Source organism: Oncorhynchus kisutch, linkage group LG2 (genome assembly GCF_002021735.2).
Source record: "Oncorhynchus kisutch isolate 150728-3 linkage group LG2, Okis_V2, whole genome shotgun sequence".
NCBI lineage: Eukaryota > Metazoa > Chordata > Actinopteri > Salmoniformes > Salmonidae > Oncorhynchus > Oncorhynchus kisutch.
This window is the reverse complement of record NC_034175.2, coordinates 12,384,379-12,400,620: the sequence shown is the minus strand read 5'-3', so window position 1 is coordinate 12,400,620 and position 16,242 is coordinate 12,384,379. Positions and strand designations below refer to the sequence as shown.

Genomic DNA, 16,242 nt, shown 5'->3' with positions numbered 1-16,242 from the left:
GAGGTACAGTAGTCGAGCCCTTTCTCTAAAGACAGCAAGTAATAAAATAACAACATTACCAACTGGTTAACATACTCACCATCACAAAGCGGATAGACCATGTCATACCTTACTTACACGATTTTACTTGCACTGTTTCATCAACAAATTGCGTCAAAAGCGGTTCCTGCCACCGCTGAAAATAATGGAACAAGTGTTTCAAACTCATCCGTGTCTGACTACTTTATGTATTTCGCTTATGGAAGTAATCTGCTGAAGGAAAGACTGCAGCTGAAGAATCCATCCGCGGTTTTTGTTACAACTGGCAGTTTGAAGGTAGGCTTCAGTGCGTATGTTTTGTTGTGAAGATGCTGAGAAGTTGGCACCAAGCATTGTAGGTTGGCATCGGAGTTTACATTTGCCATGATACGTGTGCAAGCTAATAATTATGCTGTTAGCAATGCTTTAACAAATAATTGTGATTAGGCTACGTACATGTGATTATGAAGTTACTGTGTATGCTTTTGAATATTCTACTTGACAGGATCATGTGATTCAATTTGGATACTGGAAGAAAGAGTTCAACAACACCAACTCTTGGCATGGTGGTGTTGCTACTATAGAAGAGTCCAAGGGAGATGTGGTCTGGGGAGTGGTCTGGAAGATGGACAAGGACAACCTCATCAGTTTAGACAAGTGGGTGGCTCATTTACAGTGTTATAGGCCTGTCCCTATGGGGTGCGGTTTGTGAAGTTGAACAGCCCTGAATAGGAATTGTTGCTGAGATGATGTCCTAGGACCTGTAGTGGGATATTCCAAATGTACATATTTGCCCGAAAGGCTTAGTCAACGGAAATAAGCCCCTGGTTCTCCTAGTTCTCTTCCCTCAAGCAGGTCCTAATACAATTCTGGTGCCAGTGGAAAAAGTGGTACAACTGATGTCTATGGCATTTATATATAACATTCTGGATTGTTTTACAGACTGTAGAGAATGGCATGAATTTGTAACTTCAATCAACAGTATCTCCAAAGGATGAACAACTTCTATCTGCTCTTAACTGTGTGTTCTCCAGGCAGGAAGGAGTGGGAATAGGATTCTACAGTCCACTAGACGTTACCATTAACACAGACGAGGGAGAGGTCCTCTGTCGCACCTACCAGATGAACAACTTCACAGTTCACCAGACCTCGCCTCCATACAAACAGGTACGCTATATGTCTGTCTTTTGCTATAAAGCAGCCTAATCATACACAAATAATGATTGTTTTGATAGCCAGTTTGAAGGATGCCTCCATTGGCCATATCCAAATGCACGAACAATGCATTTGTGTTATATTTAATGGCAAAATGTCGAAACCCAATACAGAAGTAGAATGATTTATGCAAATACCCATGGGTCGTGTTATTAACAAAAGCAACTAACTTTGTCCTGCAGGTTGTTTGTCTTGGAGCAAAACAAAACGGCTTACCTCTGGATTACATTAAGAAGCTGGAGGCAGTGGAAACCAATGGCTACAGCGGTCCGTCCATTTTAGATGACATCACCGCGTTGAAACCTGCTGATAAAGGAAAAAGCTTGTAGATGGTACCAGGAAAGGAGGAAAGAAGATGAAAGAGAAATCACTTAATGTAACAACCTTAGAGGGAAATTGACATAAGACTCAGTTGTCTAAGTTCAAATGTCCATGTTGTACTTTTGTGCAACAATCAGCTTAAGTAAAAATGTGTTAGAGTAAATTTAAAAAACTAAGTGGCACACAGGTATATATTCCCAAATGTTCTGTGTAAAATGTGAGCCAGTCATTTTAGATGTGATACCAAATGAATTGAAAAATGAATGACAATGTCTGGCATAGCATTTTCTTTTACTAAAGTTTCTCTATTTTGCTTGGGAAGTGTGACACAGACACACTCTCTCTCTCTCTTACACACACACACACACTTGATTGATTGGGTACAATGTCAGGGCCGGTTCCAGACACACAGTGCATTCAGAAAGTATTCAGACCCCTTGACATTTTCGTAATTTAGTTACTTTACAGCTTTACTCTAAAATATATTTAGTTCCCCCCCCCAGCAATCTACACAAAATACCCCATAATGACAAAGCAAAAAAGGTTTAGAATTTTTGCCAAATGTAAAAAATGAAATATCACATTTGCATAAGTTTTCAGACCCTTCACTCAGTACTTAAGTTTTAATTTTTTTATACATTTGAAAATATATAAAAAATCTGTTTTTGCTTTGTCATTATGGGGTATTGTGTGTGTAGATTGATTAGGATTTTTTATTTATTTAATCCATTTTTGAATAAGGCTGTAATGTAACAAAATGTGGAAAAAGTCAAGGGTTCTGAATACTTTCCAAATGCACTGTATTCAGAACCCCTTTGTTATGGCAAGCCTAAATAAGTTCAGGAGTAAAAATCTGCTCAACAAGTCACATAAATTGCATGGACTGACTGACTCTGTACCCCACATGCAGATAATTGTAAGGTCCCTCAGTCGAGCAGAGATTTTCAAACAGATTCAACCACAAAGACCAGGTAGGTTTTCTGAATGCCTGGCAAAGAAGGGCACCTAGACATTGAGTATCCATTTGAGCATGGTTAAATAATTAATTACACTTTTGATGGTGTATCAATACACCGAGTCTCTACAAAGAAACAGGCATCCTTCCTAACTCAGTTGCCGGAGAGGAAGGAAACCGCTCAGTGATTTCACCATTAGGCCAATGGTGATTTTAAAACAGTTACAGAGTTTAATGGCTATGATAGGAGAAAACTGAGGATGGATCAACAACATTGCAGTTACTCCACAATACTAACCTAAATTATAGTAAAAAGAAGTTAGCCTGTACAGAATAAAACAATATTCCAAAAGATGCATCATGTTTTGCAACAAGGCACTAAAGTAATACTGCAAAAAATGTGGCAAAGCATTTCACTTTTTTCCTGAATACAAGGTGTTTGGTTTGGGGCAAATACAATACAACACATTACTGTGTACCACTTTCCATATTTTCAAGGATAGTGGTGGCTGCATCATGTTATGGGTATGCTTATAATCGTTAAGGACTGGGGATTCTTTCGGGACACAAAAAGTAATGGAGCTAAGCACAGGCAAAATTCTAGAGGAAAACTGGGTTCAGTCAGCTTTCCACCAGACACTGAGATGAATTCACCTATCAGCAGGACAATAACCTAAAACACAAGGCAAAATCTACACTGGAGTTACTTACCAAGAAGACAGTGAATGTTCCTGAGTGGCCGAGTTACAGTTTTGACTTAAATCTACTTGAAAATCTAGCTTGAAGTATTTTGCAAAGAGTAAATGGCTAAATGTCGGACAATTCAGGTGTGGAAAGTTATTAGAGATTACCCAGAAAAAGAGCAGCTTCGCTGGCAAAGGTTCTTATACAAAAATTGACTAGGGGGTGTGAATACTTATGTAAATTAGATATCTCTGTATTTAATTCTCAAAAATTTGCAAACATTTCTCAAAACATGTCTTCATTATGTCATTATGGGGTATTGTGTGTAGATGGGTGTATCACGACTCAGGATATGACCCAGATGCAGACACTGGAGGCGGATAGTATAGTTCTCAGATTATTTATTAGAAACACAGGGCAGCCAAAGGGCAGGTCGAGGGCAGGCAGAGGTTCGTGATCAGGTCAAGGTCAGGCAGGTACAGGATGGCAGGCAGGTTCGGGGTCAGGCCAGGCAGAGATTCGTAATCAGGTCAGAGTCAGGCAGGCACAGGACAGCAGGCAGGCTTGGGGTCAGGGCAGGCAGACTGGTCAGAACTGGGAAAAACTAGGAAACAGAACTAGAGCAACAGGAAGGTGGGAAAGAATGCTGGTAAGACCTGACAAGACAAGACGAACTGTCTGAGCTTGGTGCCTACCTGACTAGAGATTTGGGAGAGAACGGGGAGTACGTCAAGGACAAGGTCACTATTTCTGTCGGCTGGGTAGTGAGACAGACAGTGTGTGCGTAGCAGGACATGTGTGTGCGTCTGTTTGTGTGCATGTGTGTGGGTATGTGTGTATGTGCATCTGTTTGAGGTTGTGGACAGTTGTCTTTTATACTGATAACAAGTTCAAACAGGTGCCATTAATACAGGTAACGAGTGGAGGACAGAGGAGCCTCTTAAAGAAGAAGATATAGGTCTGTGAGAGCCAGAAATCTTGCTTGTTTGTAGGTGACCAAATACTTATTTTCCACCATAATTTGCAAATAAATTCATAAAAAATCCTACAATGTGATTTTCTGGATTTTGTTTCTCATTTTGTCTGTCATAGTTGAAGTGTACCTATGATGAAAATGACAGGCCTCTCTCATCTTTTTAAGTGGGAGAACTTGCACAATTGGTGGTTGACTAAATACTTTTTTTGCCCCACTGTACCTATTTAAAACCATTTATTTAATTCATAATGTTTAGTACAGACCTCTTTAAAACATCTTATAATTAATGCAAAACAATTTTACTGCGCAATATTGAAACATGCATGTATGTTTTATTTATAAACATTGGTTGTACAACAGTTACAGGCTATAATTACTTAAACATTTTCACTATTCCTTTATTACAGATAAAGGGGCAGGTTATTCCGGCTATATGTTTATACAGCCATCAGTTTCCAATTCACCATCGTCAAGACAGGCTCTCTTCGTCGCAGGATATCCCACACACGCTCCGTCAAGGCTCCGTATGTTTTCACTCCAGGGATAGATCAAACGTCTGGCATGTAGACGCTGGGTATGTCTTAAGGATAGAAGCGGCCAGCGCCGTAATTGTACACGATTTTGGAAAAGACTGTCCAGTTTATTCATCCAGGTTATGAATTTAGGGTAATCAATCCATTTAAAGCTAAACACTGGCATAAAAAAGTTGACATCCTTGCAGGCTTTGGAAAATACATATGAACTGACAGACTTCGTCGCATTTGTACTATCAAATTGTTCACATGCTAAAATTGTCACTTTGGAGTCGGGGCTATACACCATTGAAGAGATCCGTATGGCTTTAAAATCAATGTGCCCGTACACAAGCTCTTCCAATGCAAAGCCAGGCATGTTTGTACCACTCAGGGCCTGTTTATAATGCGTCTGCCACAAACACAATCCCCCCCGGACATTCCTGTTTCATAGACAACAACCCTAAGGGCAATGAAATATGGTGGGTGTAGGGCCATCCTCTTTGAAATGTTCAAACACATCCCCCCCAGTTCAACCAGGTCCCTACACATCAATCATCATGACAACTTCAAAGGAATAGATGCAATATAGATATAAAATAACACACACACTGTAACACGTGACAACAGGATGTACTTATATGGCCATAACCACGTGACACCTTCCCTCCAGGAGGTCCTGACAGGATGCCCATATATGGGTATGTTCGCGTCACCCGGACATAGGGTCATAAATCAGACGTTTGACGTGCACCGTCTACTTTATTCTCTCTCTATAGACCATTAATAGGCTATTCATCAAAGTAGCCTATTTTGCATTAATAAGCAAATATATTCTCAGTGATTGTTCAAACAATAAACCAAACATTGCAGCCTTATTTGAATTCCCCCCCAAATATATTTTGTTTAGAAGTAATAACTACTGATTCCAGGCTACTGGTAAAAACAGCTGCGAGATACAGTATGTGCTTTTTTCTCCCTAACCAAAACACGTGGTTCTATTTTTAGCTGATATGTGAATGAATACACAAGCACAATTTCAAACTGGGATAATGTTTTAGGTTACACTTGCAAATATAAGAACATTTCTCTGGTATATTTTGTTATTATAAATCGGATTATTTCACATGGAGATATGGGAAGCTAAAAAGACTGTCTAGTTTTCTATGTTTTTAGCCAGGCTAAAGCCAGCTAGCCAGGCTGCCAGCTAGCTACTACTAGCAAGGGAAGGCAACTTCATGTTTTCACAAAATGAAAAGACAAAAATAAAATACTTTTCTATTGCCCCCTTGTGAATGGGAGTGGAACCGGTGAGGATATAATTTTACCAAAAGGAGTTGACTACTCCAAAAATTCCACTCTGCCCACGTGCACGCAAGCACGTAGATCAGTGGAGTGGAGCTTGTAGTAACCTTAAAATGTACATTTCTCTCCACAGTGAAGAGCGGCCCCTAAAAATGTTTACCGCCAGCTCGGGTTCCCCCAACCAAATCTTGCTTAGGGCCCCCAAAAGGCTAGAGCCGGGTCCTGTATAATGTGTTTGCTATTATGCTTTGCTCCTGTTGTGGCAAGAGGCAGATAACACAGCATACCAAAAGCGCAGTTACACAATCCGAGGTGAAATTACAAGCATCCCAGGCTGTTTTGGGTTTCACTTCCTCATGGAAAGACCCAGTACAGTGTTCAGTGTTCAGTGTTTTTCCTCTCTTCAGAAAATAGTTTGAGACAAGACTAGATCACTCTTCTAACAGTCCGAGAGAAACGTTTGGTTAATATCCTGGTCTTAGAGAAAAGTTTAATTAATATCCTGTTGTACGCTATTTTCAACAGTTTCATAAGCAAAAGGAGTTTGTTTTAATGGAGAGCTGTGGTTCCCAAGTTTTTCCACAGCGGTTTGGGAGAGTGCCCATAAGAACAATGTAATCAACACGTTTTTGAAGGTAGGCTAAATGTTCCAGCCCATATTATACTGTATGTGATTCTGTACATTACACATTAACATGTCTTTTATCCGTTTTGTTGGATCCATATTTCTCTCCTAATTGATGATTCTCTGTTATTTGCTACAGGAGATAAATATGCACACAGGAGACAATTGTGAAATCTCTGCTTTATCCTCTTGAAATGAAACCATTCCGCTATTGAATTCCCCCTACTCTCTTCCAGTAAAAGCTGAAGTCCAGCTGCATGCATATTATGGGCTCCAATGCCGAAGAAGTCCGTGCTGGACAAACGGGCCATGTGTCCACTGTCCAACTGTTCACCTTGCACCGTGATCTACTGGTCTCCCAGGTGAAGAGCACGCAGTGCATTCTGGATAACCTCCTACAAAGTGGCTTTCTGTGTATTGAGGATACAGAAATCATCCAGCGCTCAGCCACCAAGACAGACCAGGTAATTTACCATAGGAGTGTTTCAGAGAGGATACATGTCCATTTGGACAACACACATTAAATGACAAAGTACCCATCACAAAGACACGCTCTTGCATTCACAAATAGCTTACTAGGCCCAAACTAATTGATTTTAAGATGAGAAAGTATAAAGACAAGACTTGATTTTGCAATACAATGGCATTTGGTATGTTGCCAGTATCTTATCTGTGAAAAATCCTGTTTGGCCACATTAGTCAAAATGTGGGAAGTAATATTAATTAAATATGAATCACTGGTAAGTAAATATGATTGCCATTGTGCAGGTGTGTAAAAAGGGGGAACTGTTAGCTGTCAAATTATTATTAAATATTGAATCACTGTAAAGTAAATATTATTTACTTATGATTGACATGGCGCAGGTGCGTAAAATCCTGGAATTGGTCCAAAGCAAAGGGGAGCAGGCATGTGAATACTTCCTATATATTCTCTACAAAGTTTATGATGCATACATAGACCTCCAACCATGGCTTAAAGAGATCAACTACCAGCCACCAGACTTCATACGGGACATACCAGTGAAGAACACGGACCCTAGTAAGTATGTCAGTAAACTGTATGGTGCTGCACTTCATATGTTATTGGAATTTTACTTAACAATAAAAAAATACAGTGCATTGAAAATGTAAGCTATTAGAGAATCACGGGAAACTACTGTATATTTTGGCTGAATATCAGTGGTTGAGAATCAGACTGCAGTGTATTCTCCCTACCCCCCTCCTCTCAGTTAGTAGGTACTGTGAGAAGCTGAGGCACGAGCTGGGCCGAGACACATTCTTCATTGCATCCTACGCCCAGCAAGAAGAAACCCTGCTGGAGGAGCTCTATACAGACACCCTGATGGAGCTCCTGAATGACCGCAATGAGAGCCTGGGCCACCTGGAGGGTCTGGAGCAGCTCCTAGGAGAGCAGGGTGTCTTTAACCCACAGGCAGAGACGGTGCTCATCACGGGGGACGCTGGGGTGGGCAAGTCCATCCTCCTCCAGAAGCTCCAGAGGCTGTGGTCCAATAGGGAGCTGGAACAGACAGACGCCATGTTCTTCTTCAAGTTCCGCTGTAGGATGTTCAGCACTTTCAAGGAGACAGACGAGATCTCACTCAGGGACCTGCTTTTCAAATACAACTGCTACCCCGACCAAGATGTGGACAATGAGGTGTTTAGCTACATACTCCGCTTCCCCGAAAAGGTTCTCTTTACATTTGACGGCTATGATGAGATCCAGGCTGATCTGAACCTGGGGAACGTGCCTGAGGTGGTTTCTCCAGAGGAGAAGATTCACCCTCTTCTGGTGCTCATTAACCTGCTCTGTGGGAAGCTGCTCAGTGGTTCCCGGAAGGTCCTCACGGCTCGGACAGGCACCGAGGTCCAGAGCAGGGTGATCCGGAAGAGGGTGGCACTGCGTGGGTTCTCTCCGGCCCACCTTCAAACCTACACCAACCTACACTTCAAAGAGCAGGAGCACAGGGACCTGGTCTCAGTCCAGCTGGATGCCAGCCCCGACCTCTGTGGCCTCTGCTCCATCCCCCTCTTCTGCTGGATCGTCTTCAAGAGCTTTAAACACCTGCACTCAGTCTATGATGACTTTGAGTTGCCAGAGGCTTGCGTGACCCTCACTAACATATTCCTTCTGCTTTCTGAAGTCTTCTTCAGCCGGGGGGCCGCTCCCCCACCGGGCCTCCTGACGAGAAACACCAGGTGCCCCGCTGATACCTTCAGGGCAGGGTTGAGGCCACTGACAGCCTTCTCGAAGCTGGCTCTGCTGGGCACGGAGAGAGGAGGCTTTGTGTTCGACCAGGAGGAGGTGACCTCCTGTGGCCTGACTGAGGACGACCTTCAGGTGGGTTTCCTCCGACCGGTCAGCCACTACGATGCCTGTGGAAACCCTTCTACCTTTGAGTTCCTTCATCTCACCCTACAGTCCTTCTTGGCTGCATTCTCCCTGGTTCTAGATGAACAGGCCAGCGTAGGCAACATCCTCAAGTTCTTCACTGAGTGCAGCAGGAGGGACAACACATCTTGTTTATCATGTGTCTTCCCCTGCATCGGTGGCTCCTCCAAACCCAGGGGAAAGGACCCGTTCAAGACCAATGAGCATCTCCAGTACGCCAACCTCTTCCTGTGTGGACTGCTGTCTAAGGCCAATGCCGGCCTGCTGGAGCACATGGTTCCTCCAGCGCTGCTGAAGAGGAAGCGGGCGGTCCTCAAGTCCTACCTGTTCACCAGCGTGAGGTCCCACCTCCGCGGTCTGCCACTCCACAGCACAGAGCAGGAGGGCAGCAAGGTGCATGTCCTGCCCAACTTCCTGTGGATGCTGCGCTGCATCTTCGAGACAGGAAGTAAAGAGGTGGCCCAGCTGACTGCGAAGGGAATCACAGCTGACTACATCAAGCTGGGCTACTGTAATGTGTCCTCTGGCGACTGCAGTGCCCTCAACTTTGTGCTGCAGCACCGGCGTAAGAGGCTAGGGGTGGACATGGACAACAACAACATCAGTGACTATGGGGTCAAGCAGCTCAGGCCTTCATTCAGTAAGATGACCGTGGTGAGGTGAGGAATTAGGAATATATGCAGATGGAAACACTATGTACTTTATGCCACTGTTTAAAAAAAGGCTACCAGCACTCACAAATAAAGTATAGCTTTTCAGCTAAATTCGTTTCTCCATTTCAGGTTATGTGTCAATCAGATCTCAGACAGCAGCATTGAAGTACTGGCTGAGGAGCTTATCAAACACAGAGTGGTGGAGGTGTTGGGGTGAGTCAGTGTCTATCAGGGTCAACTTGCCTGTCGAACTTTAGTACTGTATTATGCTGTATAACAAATTCATATGATGTGACTGTATTTCTGTTGTCTTGATTTTGCAGACTTTACAATAATCTCATTACGGACATCGGAGCCAAACTAATTGCTCATATCATTGAGGAATGTCCTAAGTTAAGAGTCGTCAAGTATGTAAATTAGTATGTCCAATCAATTATATAATTACTTGTGTATGAATTAAAATGTTTATTTTTGGCACTTTGATTTGTTCAAAGGGTTGGCAGCAACAAGTTCACCAGTGTGGGTGGCAGGTATCTGGCCAGTGCCATTCAGAAGAGCACATCTATCTTTGACGTGGGGTAAGTGCACTATTACAATATTTATTTATTTATTTAACAGAGTGCAGGGGATGGATTGTTCCTGTTTTTCAGAATGTGGGAGAACAGCATTGGTGATGAAGGAGCAAGAGCATTCGCAGAGGCCCTGAGGAATCACCCAAGTCTTACCAACCTCTGGTGAGATAGATGGCAAGATATCTCATTATTGTTTTTATTTAACTGAGTAAGTGTTTGGCACAGTAACCACATTCCCATCCACAGTTTTTATGCGGGTAAAGTCATACCGTATAAAAACAATCATGACAGCTGTGATGGAAACAGGACGTTTTGGTACAACTTTATAAATGCAGAGACATCATTGGTTTGTTGGACATTGTGGGATCTTTTAGTGTCGGTAAAATTAATAATGCAAGAAATAGCTGTTTAAACGCCACAAATATTGATATAATAACCAACATATCGAAGTAACTTGGAGTGGTGTTTTGATATGGTATGTGGCCCTCCCACTACAACTTGGGAGACCATGCAGTGTACTAGGCTACAGATGAAATACTTTAAGTATCATGAACTTCACAGGGTGCTGAAAGTGAACAGTGATGAGCTAGATGCTCCTTTCCAATAGATATTGAATGTCTTATTCTGGTAACATGATGATCGATGCTTGACTGCCGTTTGACAAATAGAAATATCCCTAATAATCTCATCATGTAGACTAGTCTACCTTCACTGTATCTGAGAACTGATGCTAGAGTGCACTTGCCAAGACTAGAGTGGGCAAATTTGCTATTTAACGCAACAGCTTTTGTGATCGGTATATTAGAATTTTATTTGGTACATGAAAACTTAGCAAAAAATAACATTTTGTGTGCGCTATGTCAACTTGCATTGATTTTTATCCACAACAAGTCCATTTGGTGGAAACCTACCACTTTTGGGAAAATATTTTCTTTTTAGGATATTCACATGAAAATGTTGTGCCAATTGAATGGAAACCTAGCTAGTGGCACTAATTGTGCCATGCCATTCTCAGTTATCCCACAGCTGTGGTTCATGACAGTTGATGTTAGTAATGATGTTGTATAACCCATTGGTGCATCATTTTACTAACGGACACTTAAGTGATGACGCTTGAGAAGCCGGTGTTTGGAGGATATATTGGCACGGGTGTTAGGCGGGAGACGAACTCGAGGGCCGGCAAACCATGCGAATATCAAATCAAATTTATTTATATAGCCCTTCGTACATCAGCTGATATCTCAAAGTGCCGTACAAAAACCCAGCTTAAAACCCCAAACAGCAAGCAATGCAGGTGTAGAAGCACGGTGGCTAGGAAAAACTCCCTAGAGAGGCCAAAACCTAGGAAGAAACCTAGAGAGGAACCAGGCTATGTGGGGTAGACAGTCCTCTTCTGGCTGTGCCGGGTGGAGATAACAGAACATGGCCAAGATGTTGAAATGTTCATAAATGACCAGCATGGTCAAATAATAATAATCACAGGCAGAACAGTTGAAACTGGAGCAGCAGCACAGCCAGGTGGACTGGGGACAGCAAGGATTCTTCATGCCCGGTAGTCCTGAGGCATGGTTCTAGGGCTCAGGTCCTCTGAGAGAGAGAAAGAAAGAGAGAAAGAGAGAATTAGAGAGAGCATACTTAAATTCACACAGGACACCGGATAGGGCAGGAGAAGTACTCCAGATATAACAAACTGACCCTAGCCCCCCCCGACACATAAACGACTGCAGCATAAATACTGGAGGCTGAGACAGGAGGGGACAGGAGGGGTCAGGAGACAGATGTTTGGAGAATATATCCTCCAAACATCAGCTTCAAGGGCATTATAACTTTTATACAACTGGTTACCAACATATTCAAATAATGGTTGACATTTTCATTAAACATGTTATTTTGATGAATTTATTCATATGTTTATTCATACTATTTCATCCTTCCACAAGATATAGTCCCGACACAAATCTGGGGTTGCTACCCAAGCTGGCTGGACATTTGTTCTATCGGTTTAGGTGCCAGACACACGACCCAGTCGTTCGTCCTAAATGTTCCATTTTATGTTCCAATGTTCCGTTCGTAACCCTTGCTGCTAGCTAGCCAACTACGGCTAATTTACAGTCAAGTCAAACAGTGTAGACAAACAGTGTAGCCAGAACAACAAAGTAGCAGCATTTGCTTAAGCTGTTTTCTAGTGACATTTATTTGGATACATCCATAATTATGGGTGTGAGCGGACCAAGTAATTTGGTTTCACTCTAAAGCGGAAAGGTGGAATAAACGAGTCAGGAGAAGGTTTTCTTGATTGAACACAGTTCTCTATTGAGGGATTTCTGTCAATACAAACACTCCAACACAATCAATGAGAATCTCCCAAGGAAAAACATCTCCTTTAGATGAAACAGGAACATAATACGATTATCTTTAAACTGTAACAAAAACCACAGGTTTGGCACCGTCTTAATGGTTCTTCTTGGATAGCTCCCCTCTCTTGGTGGCCATCCTCCAGAGATAGTTTATCTTCCCTCCTCGCTGGTTCCCTCCTCCCTCTTGTAGGGAAAAGATAATAAGTCATTAGTACCGTCAGCTGTCCTTCCACATGAGCTAATGAGGCACGATTTCATCTGGCATAGAAAATGTGCTCACTACTCAGGACACTGTGGTTCAGAGGAGCTAGCCAACAACACAGCTAACACAATCACATCAAACTGAAGCTGGAAAGACTGCAAACTAGCTGCACTTTGTTTAGTTTTTACCTGTTTTCTAGGGATAGTTCTTTGTATATATCCATAATAATTATGCTGATTCATGATTTCAAGATTTCGAATCCCGACACATTCATTACTATGGGACATGAATGACTAACATTTAGTTAACAGAAATGTGAGATAATGTCTAGATGCTTTTTATGGTGGAGATCAAGTTTATATATTGTCTAGCTGGGCTGATGAGACAGTGGATTGCGCAGTCAGTGGAACAGAGTAATTAGGCATTTTAACGTGATAGATTTAGCCGGTGGTAACTTGTGGAATAGACACCGGCTAGAATGCGGCTTTTAACCAATCAGCATTCAGGATTAGACTCACCTGTTGTACGTATAATCAGCTATACAGTATGGGTTATTGAACTCTTACTTTTAGATATACAGAGAAACTACAGTATCTGTTTTACACTATGTCACTCTGCTCTTCTCTCCCTCAGTCTCTCAGCCAATGGCATCACTTCAGAAGGTGGGCGGAGCTTGGCCAAAGCACTGAAAGACAATAGAGGGCTCCGAATTTTCTGGTAGGACTTGAATTAACCTTCATGTATGCCTGTCTCATGTTCACAATACTTCAAAATGTGTATCTGTGTCTTGGAGTACAGTACAGTTTAAATGTGTGTTGTGGTGTTCTAGGTTGGTGCAAAACGAGTTGTCAGATGATGTAGCACCAGACATGGCAGAGCTGATCAGATCCAACACGGGTCTATCTCACCTCTGGTAAGGCAGGCCCCATTCTCAACACACTCCCAACAACCAATAACGAAGTTTAGCTTTAGAATTAACCAGAAAGTGAACCAAATGTATTTCTGAATGTGAATAAAAGTTAGCCGGTTAACCTAGTGACCCCTCTGTTCCATTCTGCGCAGGTTAATCAATAATCAGCTGACAGTGGATGGAATCAGACAGCTGTCAGAGGCTCTCTCCCACAACACATCACTCAAAGAGATCTGGTGAGTGTACGCAATATCACACTCATGCTCGCTTAAAGGCACATTCCTCTATTTTAAACCAGGTTAATAATAGTATTTTATATATTAATATAGTATTTTATATATTAATAAATTGTTATTCCAAAACATCTTTCACCATTTCTACTTTGGCTGTGAGTCTTTGAATGCATTGCTGGTTCCTGATTATCATGTGTTCTGTCATCACTCACCCACAGTTTGAAAGGAAACTGTCTTTCTGAAGAGGAAGAGAAGCAGTTTGAGGCTGAGGGAAGGCTACGCTTCCACTGAGGAGACAGAACTGAGCTGGAGCGTGTGTGTGTGTGTGTGTGTGTGTGTGTGTGTGTGTGCGCGCATGTACATTGGTCTTAGAGGGTCTTTGTTTGTTTTGCACATACTACATTGGAAATATTTTTACATACTGTATATGTACAGTGCATTCGGAAAGTATTCAGACCCCTTGACTTTTCCACATTTTGTTACTTTACAGCCTTACTCTAAAACTGATTAAATAGTCCCCCCCGCCCCTCAATCTACACACAATACCCTATAATGATAAAGCAAAAACAGGTTTTTACAAAATGTACTCAGTACTTTGTTGAAGCACCTTTGGCAGCGATTACAGCCTCAAGTGTTCTTGGGTAGAACGTTACAAGATTGGCACACCTGTATTTGGAGAGATTCTCCCATTCTTCTCTGCAGATTCTTTCAAGCTCTGTCTGGTTGGATGGGGAGTGTCGCTGCACAGCTATTTTCAGGTCTCTCCAGAGATGTTCGATCGGTTTCAAGTCCAGGCTCAGCCACCCAGGAACAGTCAGAGACTTGCCCCGAAACCCCTCCTGTGTTGTCTTGGCTGTTTGCTTAGGGTCGTTGTCCTGTTGAAAGGTGAACATTTGCCCTAGTCTGAGGTCCTGAGCGCTCTGGAGCAGGTTTTCATCAAGGATCTCTCTGTACTTTGTTCCATTTGTCTTTCCCTCGATCCTGAATAGTCTCAGAGTCCCTGCTGCTGAAAAACATCCCCACATTATGATACTGCCACCACCATGCTTCACTGTAGGGATGGTGCCAGGTTTCCTCCAGACATGACGCTTGGCATTCAGGCCAAATAGTTCAATTTTACTTTCATCAGACCAAAGAATCTTGTTTCTCATGGTCTGAGAGTCCTTAAGGTGCCTTTTGGCAAACTCCAAGCGGGCTGTCATGTGCCTTTTTTCTGGCGACTCTAACATAAAGGCCTGATTGGTGGAGTGCTGCAGAGATGGTTGTCCTTCTGGAAGGTTCTCCCATCTCCACAGAGGAACTCTGGAGCTGATGTCAGAGGGACAATCAGATTCTTGGTCACCTCCCTGACCAAGGCCCTTCTCCCCCGATTGCTCAGTTTGCCCAGGCAGCCAGCTCTAAGAAGAGTCTTGGTGGTTTCAAACTTCTTCAATTTAAGAATGATGGAGGCCACTGTGTTCTTGGGGACCTTCAATGCTGCAGAAATGTTTTGGTACCCTTCCCCAGATCTTTGCCTCGACACAATCCTGTCTCGGAGCTCTATGGACAATTCCTTCAACATCATGGCTTGGTTTTGCTCTGATATGCACTGTCAACTGTGGGACCTAATATAGACAGGTATGTGCCTTTCCAAATAATGTCCATTCAATTGAATTTACCCCAGGTGGACTCTAATCAAGTTACAGAAACATCTCAAGGATGATCAATGGAAACAGGATGCACTTGAGCTCAATTTAGAGTCTCATAGCAAAGGGTCTGAATACGTATGCAAATCACTTTGTCATTAGCTTGATGAGGTGTAAAACATATTTAAATGTTTTAGAATAAGTTTGTAACGTAACAAATGTGGAAAAAAGGAAGGGGTCTGAATACTTTCTGAATGCACTGTAGGCTAAGTGCATGTGCACTTGATAGGTGCAAGTTTCCACTAAATTCTTAGCTGCATCTGATTCAGTAATAACTGTCACAAGGTTGTAATATCCTGTGGAAAGATTTAGGACACTAGGCGTCCGAGATTACAAAGATTGGAGGCTCAATAAACTCGAATTACCTTATTGTGAATATGCACTTTTCAAAATCTACACTCAATGTTGTTGCTTGCACTTGACCCCCAAAAGTGTACCATCTGGGTTAACTTGGTGGAGTTTACAATAACAGCTTGGACATATGTCAACCTCACTGACTAAGGTCTGCCATACGGGTGCCATCCCAGATTCTAATATTTTTGTTGTTGTTGTAAGTTTTGGGCGTCGACTTTCAGATGGGACGTTAAACAAGTGTCCTGACTCTCTATGGTGCCTAAAGATCCCATG

General features: G+C 42.5%; 2 protein-coding genes across 2 annotated transcripts; both read left to right on the top strand.

Annotated features, from left to right (window-relative positions):
- On the top strand, nt 1–1,826 carry LOC109901755 (gamma-glutamylcyclotransferase). The gene is made up of 4 exons (XM_020497721.2): nt 1–315; nt 524–675; nt 1,053–1,185; nt 1,416–1,826. The coding sequence occupies exons 1-4, from the start codon at nt 100–102 to the stop codon at nt 1,560–1,562; spliced, it is 648 nt and encodes a 215-aa protein (XP_020353310.1). The 5' UTR covers nt 1–99; the 3' UTR covers nt 1,563–1,826.
- A 4,560-nt stretch (nt 1,827–6,386) lies between these two features.
- On the top strand, nt 6,387–15,997 carry LOC109907706 (nucleotide-binding oligomerization domain-containing protein 1-like). Its single transcript, XM_020505835.2, has 12 exons — nt 6,387–6,621; nt 6,848–7,075; nt 7,476–7,650; nt 7,841–9,662; nt 9,786–9,869; nt 9,980–10,063; nt 10,151–10,234; nt 10,307–10,390; nt 13,421–13,504; nt 13,617–13,700; nt 13,850–13,933; nt 14,149–15,997. The coding sequence occupies exons 2-12, from the start codon at nt 6,869–6,871 to the stop codon at nt 14,219–14,221; spliced, it is 2,865 nt and encodes a 954-aa protein (XP_020361424.2). The 5' UTR covers nt 6,387–6,621; nt 6,848–6,868; the 3' UTR covers nt 14,222–15,997.
- Nucleotides 15,998–16,242: the final 245 nt, after the last annotated feature.

Excerpts from the sequence above, each read along its gene's own strand:
- LOC109901755 (XM_020497721.2), top strand. The coding sequence starts at position 100 with ATGTCATACCTTACTTACACGATTTTACTTGCACTGTTTCATCAACAA. Across the intron at positions 316-523 it reads TTACAACTGGCAGTTTGAAG|GATCATGTGATTCAATTTGG; the intron begins GTAGGCTTCAGT and ends TCTACTTGACAG. Across the intron at positions 676-1,052 it reads AACCTCATCAGTTTAGACAA|GCAGGAAGGAGTGGGAATAG; the intron begins GTGGGTGGCTCA and ends TGTGTTCTCCAG.
- LOC109907706 (XM_020505835.2), top strand. The coding sequence starts at position 6,869 with ATGCATATTATGGGCTCCAATGCCGAAGAAGTCCGTGCTGGACAAACG. Across the intron at positions 10,064-10,150 it reads CCTAAGTTAAGAGTCGTCAA|GGTTGGCAGCAACAAGTTCA; the intron begins GTATGTAAATTA and ends ATTTGTTCAAAG. Across the intron at positions 13,505-13,616 it reads AGAGGGCTCCGAATTTTCTG|GTTGGTGCAAAACGAGTTGT; the intron begins GTAGGACTTGAA and ends GTGGTGTTCTAG.